Source organism: Abrus precatorius, unplaced genomic scaffold, assembly GCF_003935025.1.
Source record: "Abrus precatorius isolate BTA unplaced genomic scaffold, Abrus_2018 Scaffold8, whole genome shotgun sequence".
Taxonomy (NCBI): domain Eukaryota; kingdom Viridiplantae; phylum Streptophyta; class Magnoliopsida; order Fabales; family Fabaceae; genus Abrus; species Abrus precatorius.
In genome coordinates, this window is record NW_020874428.1 from 4805583 (window position 1) to 4820268 (window position 14686).

A 14686-nucleotide genomic window follows, 5' to 3' on the forward strand; every position below is an offset into this window, starting at 1 on the left:
CAAACTGATTTGAGGAATGTGAATGAGGAGGGACTTTGGGACGTGGCTAGACAGCATGAAAACATGCAAGTTCAAAGTTCCAAGATCACTCTGAAGGGGAAACAAAGATGGGAGTAGTAAGTGAAAACAGTAAGCGAGTAACAAGTAACAAGAAGAAAAGGGTAGTGAAGTTTGAGAGTGATGATTGATGAGTTGGCTGGCAATATTGGCTCTCCAATCACATTGAATCTGATTGATTGCATGCAATGGGAAAGGGTGGATGAGACAGGTGGAAAACCAACAAATGTAACCGACTGGAAAGGGGACTGTTTCATGAAACAAGGGAAAAAGACAGGGCGACCAAACCAATCCTAATAGGTGTTTTCATGCATGGCACTCTACACCACACGCGTTATGATGACAGGCCCTTTTGGTCTAATAAGCCATATTGGTGCATGTTAGACATTGAGCCTTTCCCCCTCTTCTTAAATGCCCCTCACTCTTCTCTCCCTTCAACATTTTTCACTCAAATTCCCATTTTACCATTGTGTTCTTATCCAATAATATTACTACTACTATGTGTAACCATGCATGGACCCACTCTCACTGCCCAATCCCCACATGTCCACTTTCATGAGCCTAGCTAACACGTACCCACCGTACAATTACAAGTGTCCCTTTCTCCTCCCTTCTTGCTTCATGTTGCCTATCTCTCATTGGTTACTTCTTAAACACTTTCAATTCCACCAAACATAAGTCATCTCCACAGCGCCCCCCCCCCCCCCTTCTTAAGACATAGAGACCATAACCCCTCTTTTCCAACGCCTCCCTCCTTTATAACTCTTCCCCCACTTACCCTCTTTTATGCCATTCTCAAAAATGCTAATTTCTTAAACACCCTAGAGGATCCTCTTCAGTCTCATTGCACTAGTCAAGGCCAAGCTTGGTTTGCTTTTGTTGGCTAACTCAAGAAAGTAAAAATAGAGGTGCACAAGTGAAAGGAGATAGCTAGCCACCATGATCAAGACCTTAAATCCTTATCCCAACCCAGCAAAAACTGCTGAAATCATGTCCAGGTACAGGCCCATAGCTCCAAAGCCTGAAACTTCCTCAAATTCCATGAGTGAGGGTTCCTCCTCCCTCTCCCAAAAGATCAAGCAGTCTCCTTATCTTAGGAACCTATGGCCACAGTTGCAAGCCAGGCCCACCAGGACAAGAAAGAGAGGTAGGACTCCTATAACACTTCCCTCCTCTTCCCTCAAGAGACAGAAAACACATGTCTTAGGATTTTGTCCCCCTTGTCATGTAACATCCCCAGCAAAGAACCTTTCTTTACAGAGTTTTGCTCCTCCTCGTACCCTTCCTCCTCAACTCCCTCTCCCTCCTAACCATGGAATTGGAGTGCTCAATTGCAGCTTGCAAAACACTGCTGCTACCAATCCAAGCTTGGTTACACTTCCACTTCTTCCATGCTCCCCTTCTGCTAATTCCATCCTCACAGAAACCAAATTGGACTTAAAAACCAACCCCTGTAGGGAAGAGGTCATTGATTTGAACACCAAAGTGGATATCCCTGAAGAGAGGGATCTTTTGCAACAACTACAAAAACCAGTTTCCAGCAATGTTATAGCACCTCAACCAGTTCGCCCCATTGGCTCATGCATAAGTCTTGTGTGCATTAGTGAAGACTCAACCCTTCCATATGTGGCTCAAACCCCCAAAAAACCACAGGAGCTTGAGGAAATGGTTGAGTCTGAGGCCTTGCCAGCTATCATATCAGACTCAAACAACAGGGTTAGAATGGTAAATTCTGCATACAAGGAAATGGTGGGTCAGCCAGAATGTTCTTGGCTTGAGTCCATGGTAAACGGTGGTGATGGACACCTTCAATGTGGCTCATCTAGCAAGAGGATCAGTGGAGAGGTAACATTGAATCTTTGTGATTCCAACATACCAGCTTCATCAAATGGTTTCTCTTGCTGGGTGAGGATAGAATGGGAAAGTGAACAGAAGAAGAACTCGGTGAATGCTTTCTGTGACGTTACAAAGTTGTCTTGTGAATCGAGGGACTACCACTTCACATGGAGGTTCCACACTCGTACCAGGGAAGCTTCTCAATCCAGTTGCAACGCTTGAAATTAGTATAATCACTGCACATATAGTTCTAGACTCTAGTATAACTGGTCACTTCTTGTCTGTTATCAATACATATATGTACATGGTTATATTATATAGTATTAGGGATTATTAAGCATAGTTTTCTTTCTAAGTCTCTTTTACTAAGTGCCAACAAGAACTTGTGCTCAAAAGATGTATTGTTAAGAACAGCTATTTACTATATAAACTATTTTCCATATACATAAAACCATAAATGTATATTCGATTATTTTAGCTTAGCTTACACTTTTAACATATGAAGTTGTCACAAAATGGGGAAACTGCATAGCATGCATCCACACTATTTTGCTGGCTCTTTGCCGTATGAAGTTGTCTTCATTCATATTAATTAGGACGTAATAAAGAGGTTGAAACTGATAACAGTAAGAAGATCAGATGGAGACGCAACTTTCCACATTTTTTAAGGTGGTATTCATCTAGACCGTGGGAGGAAATTTAGGAAAAAGGGCGAAATTAATGCAACGGATGATGGGGAAAGTGAAAGAGGACATGTACTACATTTTCATGCTGCCCCACGAAAAGGATGAGACAATAAAGGGTTTTTAAAACACCTCAAGGCAGAGACACGTTTTAAATAAGCTTCCAAGTGATGAAGGAGCCATCTCATCTTTAAAAGGGATGTGATGACACCTCTTTACGCTCAAAGAGGTCCTATGGGATCACGAGGAACAAAGAAACTAATCTAATTACTTAGTAATTATGTAGGTATATATAAGTAATAGTTCCATGTCATAAGTATTCAATTGCCATAAGCATTGGTTAACGAAGTAAAAAGGAACAAAGTTATGGTAGGCGTATATTTAATAATATTTTTAATAAAAAAATTCTCTTTTAATTTCTTCAGCACTGCATAGCTTAATTTTGTGGTATTTGAATATCTATGAAAAGTTTATGGTTTAAATGAGAACAAGAAATTATGAGAGCAGTAAGAAAGATACTCTATTACGCATTTATTCTCCTATCTCCTTTAGGGGCACTTAAAATTACCAAAGTACGAATACAATTATTACACGCACGCGGCAGCACAAGGTGATGAAACAGCAAGCTCATCTAAACAGACAAATGTCAACAGAAAAAAGTAGCAAAAATAAAAATGGTTTTCTACTAACGCGCACAGGTTGATACAAAACAAAACTTAAACTTCCAATTTTTTTAATTAATTGTTTTCCCCTTCTTTCCACTAGTTTATATCCTTTTGTGGGAGATGCGAAATAAATATTATCTATTAAAAGTAAATTAAAGTCATCAAAACAAACAAACAATAGGGGCATAGAAAAGTATCCATGGTCACGAAAACAAAAAAAATATTAAGATAGTCTCGGTGAATTACCATATAGAATACGATAATTTTCATACATATCAGCGTGTAATTGGGTGTAATTATAAATACGGGAATTGATATGATCTAATAATTTATATTATATTTAGATTTACAATTAATTGATAATGAACTAGTTGTAACTTTTCTACTAGATTCACGATTATAAAATTTCCAAAGTGAATCCAAGGAGTGGGAGAAGCTGTTTTGGGCGTCAATGTCACCATGATTATTATAATAAAAAGGATAAACCGAGTGTTGAGAGGATCAAAGGAATAAGGACACCGGCTTTGCACATTCTAAGCTGCCAGGTTGTCGTTTTGTTTGTTTCCCACAATTGAACGCCATTTGTGTCCTTGTTCGCATCGACCCACTCTCTCTTTTGTCTCTCTCTTCACCTTCTCATACATAACATTCCCAAACCCCAAACCAAAGCCTCCAATCAATGCTCATCATCAACAACAATAACAATGCCACCGAGCAACAGTGACCCAACACTTGCCACGCTGGAATCAGCATGTTCCGATTTGCAAACCCTCCTTCGATCCTCCGAGGAAATGGAAGACAACCTCGGAACCATGGAGACAAGGTTCGATCTCTTACAAGGATCACTCACAACAGCATCAAGAAGAATTGCCCCTTTGCAATCATTAGCCATGTCAAGGAAAGCACTCGACACAAGAATCACAAGAGCCATTTCACCAGCACTTGCACTCCTCAACACGTTCAAACTCACGGAGTCTCTCCAAAACAACCTCCTTAACCTCTCTTCGAATCTTTCAGCGGAAAAGACACAACATAAAAGGCTCCAGAAGCTTCTAGAATACGTGGAGTACATGGATGACTTGAACGAGGCTATTAACTCGATATGCGAAGACGTTGAAGCGGTGATTCAGAAGCTTCAAGAGGTGGTGGAGTTTATAAGCAGAACCAAGGCTGCGGATGAATACAGAACGCAGAGGTTGAAAGAGGCGTTGGTGACTCTGAAAGCGCTTTATGAGACGGAGGTGGATGAGATGAGGTTCGAGGGTTTGTTGGATCAGGCTTTGGTTCATGTGCAAGATGAGTTTGAGGGTTTGTTGCTGAGAATGAAGCACAGGAACCTAAGAGATGGGTTAACGTTGTTGTTGGAGGATCATGCTGCCAATGATGCTCAACACGTTATTGTCAGGGGTACCTCTGAATTAGGCTCGGAGCTGGAAATTGAAGTTCTTAGACGAATTTCAACCACTCTTGCCGCAAATGATTGCCTAGATATATGCATTGACATCTACGTCAAGGTAACCCTCGTCATGAATAATCAGGATTATAATATTATATATAGGTTAAATATATTTTTTAAAATTTAATTATTTTAATAATATATATATATATATTGTGTATTGAATAAAACTTGCATCATGTATGCAGTAGTGATGTTTTTACATCTTAATTTTTACTCGTCCAACACTTCTGATTCTCGCTTTCTAATATATATTAATCTTCATTTAATTTTTATTGTAAAGTATAAAAAAAATTATATATCATCGTCTAATTAAAAATCTTAACAAAATTCAAGAATTTTAATATAAATGTTGTACAAAATTATTATACGTCATTTTAAAAAATATTCCTTTATATTATATGAAAATGAAAGAAGACAAATGGGTTATCTCCACTTCTTTTGGGTCATATTTTACTTACACCTAGACTTATTGTAAAACTTATGATCAAAATATGATGCAAAAAGAATAGAGATATTAAAAGCTTTAAAGTTATGAAAATAGAAGTATGAAAATATTAGCATTTGAGTGAAAAATAAAAGAAAAATGTTATTAATGCATCTTATTTTTGGAATATAAAAGGTGAAAAGAAGAAAAAGATAAAAAAAATATAAATACCATTGTTAAAAATAAAATAATAAGTATTCTGATGATCCTTTTCTTACACACGCTTCTATACTAGTTGACAAAGAGTTGGTAATTTTATAAAATATATTTTTTAAAAAAGATTGCTTAAAAAAAGTGAAGTGAATTAGTTAATCATATAACGATAACAAGATGTTGGATTGGTTGATTTTATGTTTAAAAATGCCTTATCAATCAAAATTATGCAACTAATCTTTCAGATGATTTGTCTTTCAAACGCCTAAACAGGCAAGATATAGAAGGGCAGCCAAAGCACTAATGAAGCTAAACCCCGATTACCTAAGAACATACAGCCCAGAAGGAATCGATGAAATGGAATGGGAAACATTGGAAACAGCCATAACCCTGTGGATCCAACACCTCGAAGTTGCAGCAAAGAGGGTCCTTCTCTCAGAAAAAAAACTCTGCCAAAGAGTGTTGGGGCATTTCATGGATGGACTAGTATGGCCCGAATGCTTCGTCAAGATCTCAGATAAGATCATGGCCGTTTTCTTTCGCTTTGGAGAAGGAGTTGCCAGAAGCACCAAAGAGCCTCAGAAGCTGTTCAAACTCTTAGACATGTTCGAATCCTTAGAGAAACTCAAACCCCAAGTGTTGCAAATCTTCGATGGTGAACCTGGAGTGGACATCTGCACACGGTTCCGAGAGTTAGAAAAACTCATCATTGATGCTTCAAGCAAAGTTTTCTGGGAATTTGGTCTCCAAATTGAAGGAAACATCGATGGTCTTCCACCCCCACAAGATGGTTCTGTTCCAAAACTCGTTAGGTATGCTATTAATTACCTCAAGTACCTTGCCACAGCGAATTATAGAACAACCATGGCTAAGGTTCTTCGGACAGAACAAACATGGAAAGGTGGCAGCGACATATCATGCAAGCATGAAACGGATGAGAGTTTACTAAAGCATGCGATTTCCAATGTGATGGAGGCACTTCAAAGAAACATTGAGTCTAAACGTTTGTGTTGTAGGGACAAGATTTTGATGCATATATTCACTATGAACACTTATTGGTACATTTATATGAGAACTAAGAACACTGAGCTTGGTGAGATTTTGGGGGAGCAATATATGAAAGATGGTTACAAGGCAGTGGCTGAGGAATCGGCTTACTTGTATCAGAAGCTAGCGTGGGGAGGTCTGGTGAGGATTTTGGGTGTTGAGGAAATGAGGGAACAAGGGAAGGATAGTTTTGGAAGGTTGGTGAGTGAAAAGATTGAGGCTTTTTTAAAGAGTTTGAATGAGGTTTGTGAGAGGCATAGAGGAGTTTATAGTATACCAGATGTTGATTTGAGGGAACAGATGAGAGAAGCCACTGTGAAGTTTGTGGTGCCGAGTTACGTGGAGTTTGTGGAGTCTTATTCTGGTTTGTTGCAGAGGAAAGTGTATCCAAGTGTTGAAAGAGTGAGAGGGTTGGTGGGGAAGGCTTTTGATGTTGGTGATGTTAAGTTTAAGAGAAGAAACTCTTGTTCCAATGATTGGAATGTTGGATCCTCCAATGGTGATGTTTGAAAGGATTCACAAACGCTCCTCTTTGTCCCACAATTGAGCTAGAAGAGAATTGACGCATTCATATATACCTTTAAAATGTTACGAATTCTTTTGTTTTGGGATTAGGAACAATGAAACACGTTTGCTAGAAAGTAACCCATACATACAAGTAAATTAATGTACTTACAAAGAAAATGGTAAGGTAAATCTTATATTCTTATTGTAATTACTTTGTGTTTTCATTTTTCATGTTGTTACATCGTTTAGTTGTAATTAGTAAGCATGTTACAACGCGTGTTAACTAACTAACAACACTTTACACTGTTTTATAAATATAAAAACATTATTAATATATGATTATTTTTGTTATTAATATGGCGAAAATTTTATTACAACCATCCCTTATAAGTACAAAACGAATGAAAATAAAAAAAATTCATGTACATATCATAGAACCGTTGACTATTCTTCACGTTAATAACAATTAACAAAACGTACAAGGTATAAACAGTCGTATGTTTTTTCCGAGACAATATGCTGAGCCAAACGAATAAGAAAGAAGCATATAAAGTATTGTTTTGAAACTTGAAGAAAAAAGTATCAGTTTTTTATATTTTCACGTAACAAGCGTTATATTTCGCTCATTCTTTTTTTTTTCTTTACATTTTAATGATTATTTTAATTTCAGTTTTATAAAAATAAATAAATAATTTATAATTTCATTTTTGTCAATTTATAATAAAAATTAATGTTGACTTCAATAAAAAATAATAATACATGAATTATTTTTGACCATATAAATAATTAAATAATGGATACCTCATGGGAAAGCCGTGGGTTGAAAGGTCGTTTATAGGAATGAAGCACGAAACGCAGGGAGGTTATTAGAAACGTCACGATTCCCATTGTCGTTTTAGAAGCAGTGCACGACAGAGGTTTCCCCAGTACAGTAATGCAGGATCGGAGCTGAGAGGGAATGATTCCAAAGCGTGGAAGAATCTACCAAACACCCAAACACCATATTATTATCTATCAGTTCTTCATTTCTCACTCAATAATAATAGTTTCTAAAAAAATGGCGAATAATGAAAAAAATGAGCTTAGAGAAAAGGATGGAAGTTGTTCATTCATGGATTTCCCGGACGACGTTCTGGTCTGCATCCTCTCGTTCCTGGGCCCAACCGAGATCGCCACTTTCGGGTGCACATCGAAACGCTTCGTTTCACTCTGCGGCAGCGACTCGAGGGTGTGGTTCAGTATGTGCGAGCGCAGGTGGGGTTCGAAGACCAGCATCGCGAAATGGGGCAAGGGCAAAATCTCCTACAGGATCCTCTACAATACCCTTCACGATTGGGAGAACCTTCTCGGCTTCTGGCGCCGAAGCGGTGACGGAACCCCTTCCTTGCTCTTCTTCGAGTGGGGCCCATCGTTTCTCGCAGCTTCTAGGGTTTCTCCCTCCAAATCTGGAGCCTATGACGTCACCAAAGCGCCGTTTCTCTGGATGACTCTCTCCCAGGAGGGACATGTCGTCTGTTTTCTCGATCCTCACGGTAGGGTTGACTTTTCGCCCAATGTTGACCTCGGATTTTCTGAGGTTCAGGCTTTGTTGGTTCCGGTGAGTGTTAGTTTCATGGGGAAGACGCACGTTGTGGTGGAGGAGAGCGCGTTTAGGAGGAGTTCCAGCTCCGTGAATCTTTGTGGCGGAGAGGATTGTGGTGGAGAGGATGGGGTCGGTGGTGGGGAGAGTGGATCGCCGGGGAGCTTGCCGGACCGGTTGATGTCGGAAATTTATCAGCATTTTGCGAACCGGACGAGTCCCGGCAGCGATAAGTCGAGGAGGCAGAGGAGGAGGGAGAAGGAGAGGTTGGCTAGGAGGAAATGGGAGACTCAGCATTTTGTGAAGATTGTGAATTGCTCTCCCACGCCATCACGGCCTTTGCAGGGCCTGTGGAAGGTGTTTCTTAACTGTTCCTTGTTTATATGCTCAGTTGTGTTTGGAGTGTTGACATGGCTTGGTGCTTTGATATCTGTCATGGGTCATTTGATGATTAATATAGTTAACTAGTTGAGCAGTTAGTGTACTTGGATGTTTAAGTCTTATATTGTGTTGGATAACAGCCTAATTGAGTGTTTATTCAAGAAATTATAAGGGATTTATACTACAGATTTGACCATGAAACTTATTGGTGTAAGTTGAAAAATATCTTATTTTGATAAGTTATATGAAGAAGCTTATTGAAATAAGCTGAAAAGGATTTATAAGAATCATAAACTGTTTTCATATGCTCAAAATAAGCTCTTCCAAACACACCCAATGAAACTGGTTAGTGTTAAAAGAAGAGGAAATGAGCATAAGAATGAACCATGGTCGTTGGTAATTGGGATTTAGGATGTGCCTAGCCGTTGAGAAAGATGGGGCATTTTTATCTTTGTGGTCTCTTGATTAGAATGTGGATTTGAATGATCCTGCGGAGTTGCATATCTATTGATGAATTATTTCAATATAGATAAGTAAGCAACGGTATGTCCTTGCTTGATGCATTTTGAGTGAACCGTGTTTATACTTCAAAATTTCCATATTCTTCTTAAATATATAATTACTTTGAAGATGAGTGATGGTGGAGCTCTTCAAGTGGTGGTACGAATGAATAGCATTTTGAGCTCTCTACTATCATTGTTGCAGGGAATTTGTGATGACATGAGTTTAGCCTTTTACCTTGTGGCATATGATGACATTGGGGGCATTGCCTGCCGCCGGATTGGGGATCATCCGGAACATTTTTCCAGTTATGGACCAGTTTTCTGGACATCTGATACTACATTTCTGGAATCACCCTTCTCTCTAGAGGAAGAATCTTTGTATGACAGTCGTATTCATCTTCGACCACTTCAACCACCAGATAATGACATACACGAGCAGTTCTCTTTGTCAGATGATGAAGTGGTAGATCGAATTCAGCAGTTCCATTTATCAGACAATGAAGTGGTAAACCGAATTCTTCACATAAGCTCAAGTTATGATTTATTTAGCCCAGAACTTGCTGGAACAATAAATCCAAGGAGTGCGGAGGGAAGGATTTGGCAGTACCAGAATGGTACTTTTGGATTTGGATTCCTTCGGGACAATTTTGTTATAGACATGAAACATATTGTCGACAATGGTTGTCTGGTGGATACAGTAAATACTTCTGCTGATTGATTCCCGTCTGCAATTTTTTTTTGTTCATAGATAAATTGTGTAGTTGGATGTCACCTAAATGTTGTGGCATAATGTATTATTAGCTGTGATAATAATAACAATTTCCTTAGATAGTATCCCGCCTCTCCTCCCCCACCCCAACACACACATACACACCTGTTGATGTTCGATGGCTAGCAATATCTACTTAATTGCAAGAGCATGCCATTCCCATTACTTTGCCTGCAACATCCTTTGGTTTGGAGTTTGGGCTCAACAATATTGTCGCAAATCTACAAATGAACTCTTAGCTTTTTTAGTAGCTATGTTTGGATATCTAATGACAAGTAAAATGGAATGGAATAGAATTATCATTCCATTTGTCCTTATATTTTGTGGTAGAATGGAGGAAAGTTTTGTTTCCATTTTATGGAAAGTGAACAGGTTGTGAAGAGATTAGTAAACAATAAGTTCGATCTATCTCATATCCTCAAATAAAAGCAAGGAGAATATATAAGTATTGAATGAAATGAGATGTTATAGATTTCATCACGTTTCATTTCATTCCATCATCCTTTTAAGTCAATCCGAATAATGACAACTAATGTCTTTTCATTCCTTTCTCTTACATTCCATCCTTTCTCATCAATTTAAACATAATTTGAAGTTATAACACTACCTTTATTTGTTCAGATATTTCCCTTCTATGATCACATACAGGACTCTTACCTCTGCTGCCAATATCCCAAAAGTTTTAAAATGCTAGAGCTAAAATGTGTTTGAATATATGCTGACTGAAATTGGGATAGAACCTAAATTCCAAAACATGCAATCAGCAAATATTTGGGTTTGTTTTCTTCTGCTGCCCCCGTATCTTTTATCCATAGTAGTCAATAGCAGAAATAGCGGCCGCAATTGCGGCGGAGCAGGGCGGCCCTTTCCTGTGACGGCAACGCTGTCGCGTCGCGTTTCACAGTAGCAGCTGTCGCACCGCGAATAGCGGCGGAAAACACCGAAAATAGCGGCTGGAGCGGCTGCTCTCTCATTCTCGCGCGTTTCCCCTTTTTGCCCCTCATCTTTTACCGTTAGGGCCCTTTAAGGGGGGGGCAATTTTGGAATTTTGACCCCCCTTATATTTCTGAATCATCTTCAACCCTAGCCTCCATCCATCTGCTCTCCTCTCTTCTCCCGTCGGCTCTCTCTCCTCTGTTCTCGGTTCTCTCTCCTCTGTTCTCAGTTTTCTCTCCTCTGTTCTTTGTTTTCCAGTGATCCTCTGTTTGCTGTGCTCTGTTTTTTCGGCGAGACTTCCACTTGATTTTTCGGTCATTTTCTTCGTCTCCGGCAAGCTTCTAAGGTGACCCAAACTATTTTGAGTCATTTTCTTCATCTCTTCTCATCTTCTTCCAGGTCAGCACAACTTTCCGGTCATCATCTCCAACTCCGGCAGACTTCTGGCGAACTTTCCGGTACTGAACATTTTTTTTCCCTATATTTTTCTCTATTTTTTTTCTCTTCTCTGTTTTGATTCTTCTATTATTTTCTGTTCGAAATTTCAAAGCTTAAAGAAGTAATATCTACTCCTCCCAATCTGTCACAAGGAACCGGCTCTCTGTTACAATTTCATCCTGTGCATTAGGTTGGTAATGGAATAGTTTGAAAGACATAAATAATAAAAAGTCTGTTACTTGTGACTTTTGTGGAAAAACGACTACAGGCGGTATTACCCGAGCAAAGAGGCATCAGATGGGAGTGAAGGGAGATGTTGATAAGTGTCCAAGGATTCCCAAAGAAATAAAAGAAACACTAATAGCAGCTCATGAAAAGAAGAGAATTGAAAAAGAGGTATATTTACTTCAGCATGATGAAGATGATGATGATGAAGAAGAGGTGCAAGAAATTCAAAATATTCGTAGTGGAAAACGACCTGCAATCTCAAGTGTTGCATCAGTTTATGTTAGTAGTTGTAATGCCACGAAAAAAGAAAAAAATGTCAAGGGGCCCATTGGATTTATTGTGGTTAAAGAGTCCAGAAACAAACATCAAATTAGCAAAATAAAAAAGACAAACAAGTATAAATGATGCTTGTGTCAAAGAGGCAAGAGCAAGAACAGTTCAATACACAGAGCGATTCCTTTGTAGGAATGGAATTGCTTTCAACGTTGTGTGCTCAAAAAGTTTCAAATTAATGGTTGAAGCTATTGGAAACTATGGTCCACATCTAAAGCCTCCTAGTTATCATGAGTGTAGAGTTCCTCTTCTTAAAAAGGAGTTAGAGTATACAAAGGAAATGTTGAAAAGTCGTGAAGAAGAAAGAGAAAAATGTGGATGTTCAATTATGTTAGATGCGTGGACGGATAAAAAAAAATAGAACATTGATCAATTTCTTAGTAAGTTGTCCAACTGGTTCTATGTTTGTAAAGAGCATTGATGCATCTGCTTATATGAAAACTGGAGAAAAGTTGTTTGAGCTCTTGGATAGCTTTGTTGAAGAGATTGGAGAGAAAAATGTTGTGCAAGTAGTTACTGATAATGGAAGTAATTATGTATTAGCCGGTAAGAATTATTCTTAACTCTCTCCATTAATTTCAGTTACTAATTATTTTATTAGTTTCTAATTTTAGACTATGTAATCTAATTTTAGGTAAGTTATTGCAAGCTAAAAGACCACATTTGTTTTGGACTCCATGCGCTACACACTATATTGACTTGATATTAGAAGACATTGAAAAAATACCTAGAGTCAAGAGAACAATCCAAAGGGGAGTTACTCTTGTGGGTTTTATTTATAATCATTCATTGACTTTGAATATTATGAGGAAGTTCACCAATAAAGCTGAATTGGTTAGATATGGAGTGACAAGGTTTGCCACAACATTCCTCACATTACAAAGGTTGTATAATCAAAAAAACAACCTAAGAAAAATGTTCACTTTCAATGAGTGGTTAAAGTCCAAAACAGCCAAAGAAGCTAAAGGAAAAAAAGGCAACAGACACTATACTTATGCCTTCTTTTTGGAATGATGTGGTTTTCTGTCTTAAAGCTATGGGGCCACTTGTGCAAGTTTTGAGACTTGTTGATAATGAAAGAAAGCCTGCAATGGGTTATATATATGAGGCAATTGATAGAGCTAAAGAAAGCATTCAAAATGCATTCAAAGGAAATGTAGACAAATATAAGGAGATTTTTGCTATAATTGATAGAAGATGGGAGTGTCAACTTCATCATCCATTACATGCTGCAGGTTATTATCTGAATCCTCAATTTTTTTATAGCAATAAACAAATTAAGAATGATCCTGAAGTTGTGGAAGGCTTGTATAAATGTATTGAGAGGCTATGTACAAGTGAAGATAATGTAGACAATGCTACAGTTCAATTGTCAACATATAGAAGAGCTGAAGGTCTCTTTGGTTTAAGTGGAGCAAAAAGACAAAGGGCTACAATGGCTCCTGGTAAGAGATTTGTTTAATTTTTTTATTGTAATGTAATTATGTAGATATAACACAAAAGGTTAATAAGTTGATGCATAACTTGCATCTGAATGGTGGAAGAATTATGGAGTACGTACACCACATTTACAAAAAATTGCTATTAGAGTGTTGAATTTGACTTATAGTTCATCTGAATGTGAACAAAATTGGAGTACTTTTGAGCACATAAGTAAATATCTGAATTCTCAATTTAAAGTTCTTATATGAAAAGTGAAAATCTAATATTTTTTTTATGGTAAAATAGATTCATTCTAAAAAGAGAAGCAGACTTGAGCATTAGAGGTTACAAGACTTGGTTTTTATTAAATATAACCAAACTCTTAATGAACGTTTTGAGTGTTCTAACGTGGTGGATCCTATTATCTTAAAGGATGTTGATGATAGTAATAATTGGTTGCTAGAAGGAATAGCTGGAGATGATGAAGATACTGTAAATGAATTAGTGTTTGATGATGATAACTTGACTTGGGGAGCTGTTGCTAATGCAATTGGGGCTAGTGAGCCTATAACCTACACTAGGCGATAAGCTAAATCAAAACCCAAGACAACTACAATTGCTTCTTCATCTAAATCTAAGGAAAAAGGGAAAGAAATTGTACAAGAAGAAGAAGAAGAATGTGATGACGAAGACTTTGAAGAAGAGGATGAGGAGGAGGAGGAGGTTCTTTACAAAAGTAGTGATGAAAGTGAAAATGAAGAAGACATGACAAATCTTGGAGATGAAGATGATGATAATTATTAAAATATTTGTATTTGAATTAAACACTTAGTATTTTTAAACATCTAAGCATTAGAGACTTAAATTTAGTTAGTTAAATTTATTTTTATATTTTGTTGTTACTTGTTATTGACATCTAAACATATATATATGTGTGTAATTTAATTTATGAGTTTATGAGTATATTTATAATACCTAAAATAGCGGCCATCCCGCTATCCGCTATGCGTCTATAGCGTTTTTTAGGTCGGCCGCTCCGCGCCGCTATCCAGGATTGACTACTATGCTTTTATCCGAACAACTGAAACGTATTTGATTGTTTTCCATTTTTGTGGTTATAGTTGTCTTGAAAGGGAGTATCCTTTCCCAGGTACTTACACGCCCTTGCTTTACAAGTATGAAAAAAGTTCTCATTGTGCGATGTTC

General features: G+C 37.8%; 3 protein-coding genes across 4 annotated transcripts; all 3 read left to right on the forward strand.

The window, feature by feature from the left end:
* Window positions 1-996: 996 nt before the first annotated feature.
* On the forward strand, window positions 997-2115 carry LOC113874123. The gene has a single exon (XM_027512345.1). The coding sequence runs from the start codon at window positions 997-999 to the stop codon at window positions 2113-2115; it is 1119 nt and encodes a 372-aa protein (XP_027368146.1).
* A 1830-nt stretch (window positions 2116-3945) lies between these two features.
* Window positions 3946-6894, forward strand: LOC113874124 (exocyst complex component EXO70A1-like). Its single transcript, XM_027512346.1, has 2 exons — window positions 3946-4755; window positions 5611-6894. Exons 1-2 carry the CDS (start codon window positions 3946-3948, stop codon window positions 6892-6894), a joined length of 2094 nt encoding a protein of 697 aa, XP_027368147.1.
* Window positions 6895-7836: 942 nt separating this feature from the next.
* Window positions 7837-10159, forward strand: LOC113847653 (F-box protein At3g12350). 2 transcript variants are annotated; one of them, XM_027476884.1, is made up of 2 exons: window positions 7837-8827; window positions 9482-10159. In XM_027476884.1, exons 1-2 carry the CDS (start codon window positions 7850-7852, stop codon window positions 10070-10072), a joined length of 1569 nt encoding a protein of 522 aa, XP_027332685.1. In that variant the 5' UTR covers window positions 7837-7849; the 3' UTR covers window positions 10073-10159. The 2 variants fall into 2 exon arrangements, with proteins under 2 accessions (XP_027332685.1, XP_027332686.1); XM_027476885.1 differs by having other exon boundaries at window positions 9557-10159.
* The last annotated feature ends 4527 nt before the right edge of the window (window positions 10160-14686 follow it).

Excerpts from the sequence above, each read along its gene's own strand:
- LOC113874123 (XM_027512345.1), top strand. The coding sequence starts at position 997 with ATGATCAAGACCTTAAATCCTTATCCCAACCCAGCAAAAACTGCTGAA.
- LOC113874124 (XM_027512346.1), top strand. The coding sequence starts at position 3,946 with ATGCCACCGAGCAACAGTGACCCAACACTTGCCACGCTGGAATCAGCA. Across the intron at positions 4,756-5,610 it reads GCATTGACATCTACGTCAAG|GCAAGATATAGAAGGGCAGC; the intron begins GTAACCCTCGTC and ends ACGCCTAAACAG.
- LOC113847653 (XM_027476884.1), top strand. The coding sequence starts at position 7,850 with ATGATTCCAAAGCGTGGAAGAATCTACCAAACACCCAAACACCATATT. Across the intron at positions 8,828-9,481 it reads CTTTGCAGGGCCTGTGGAAG|ATGAGTGATGGTGGAGCTCT; the intron begins GTGTTTCTTAAC and ends ATTACTTTGAAG.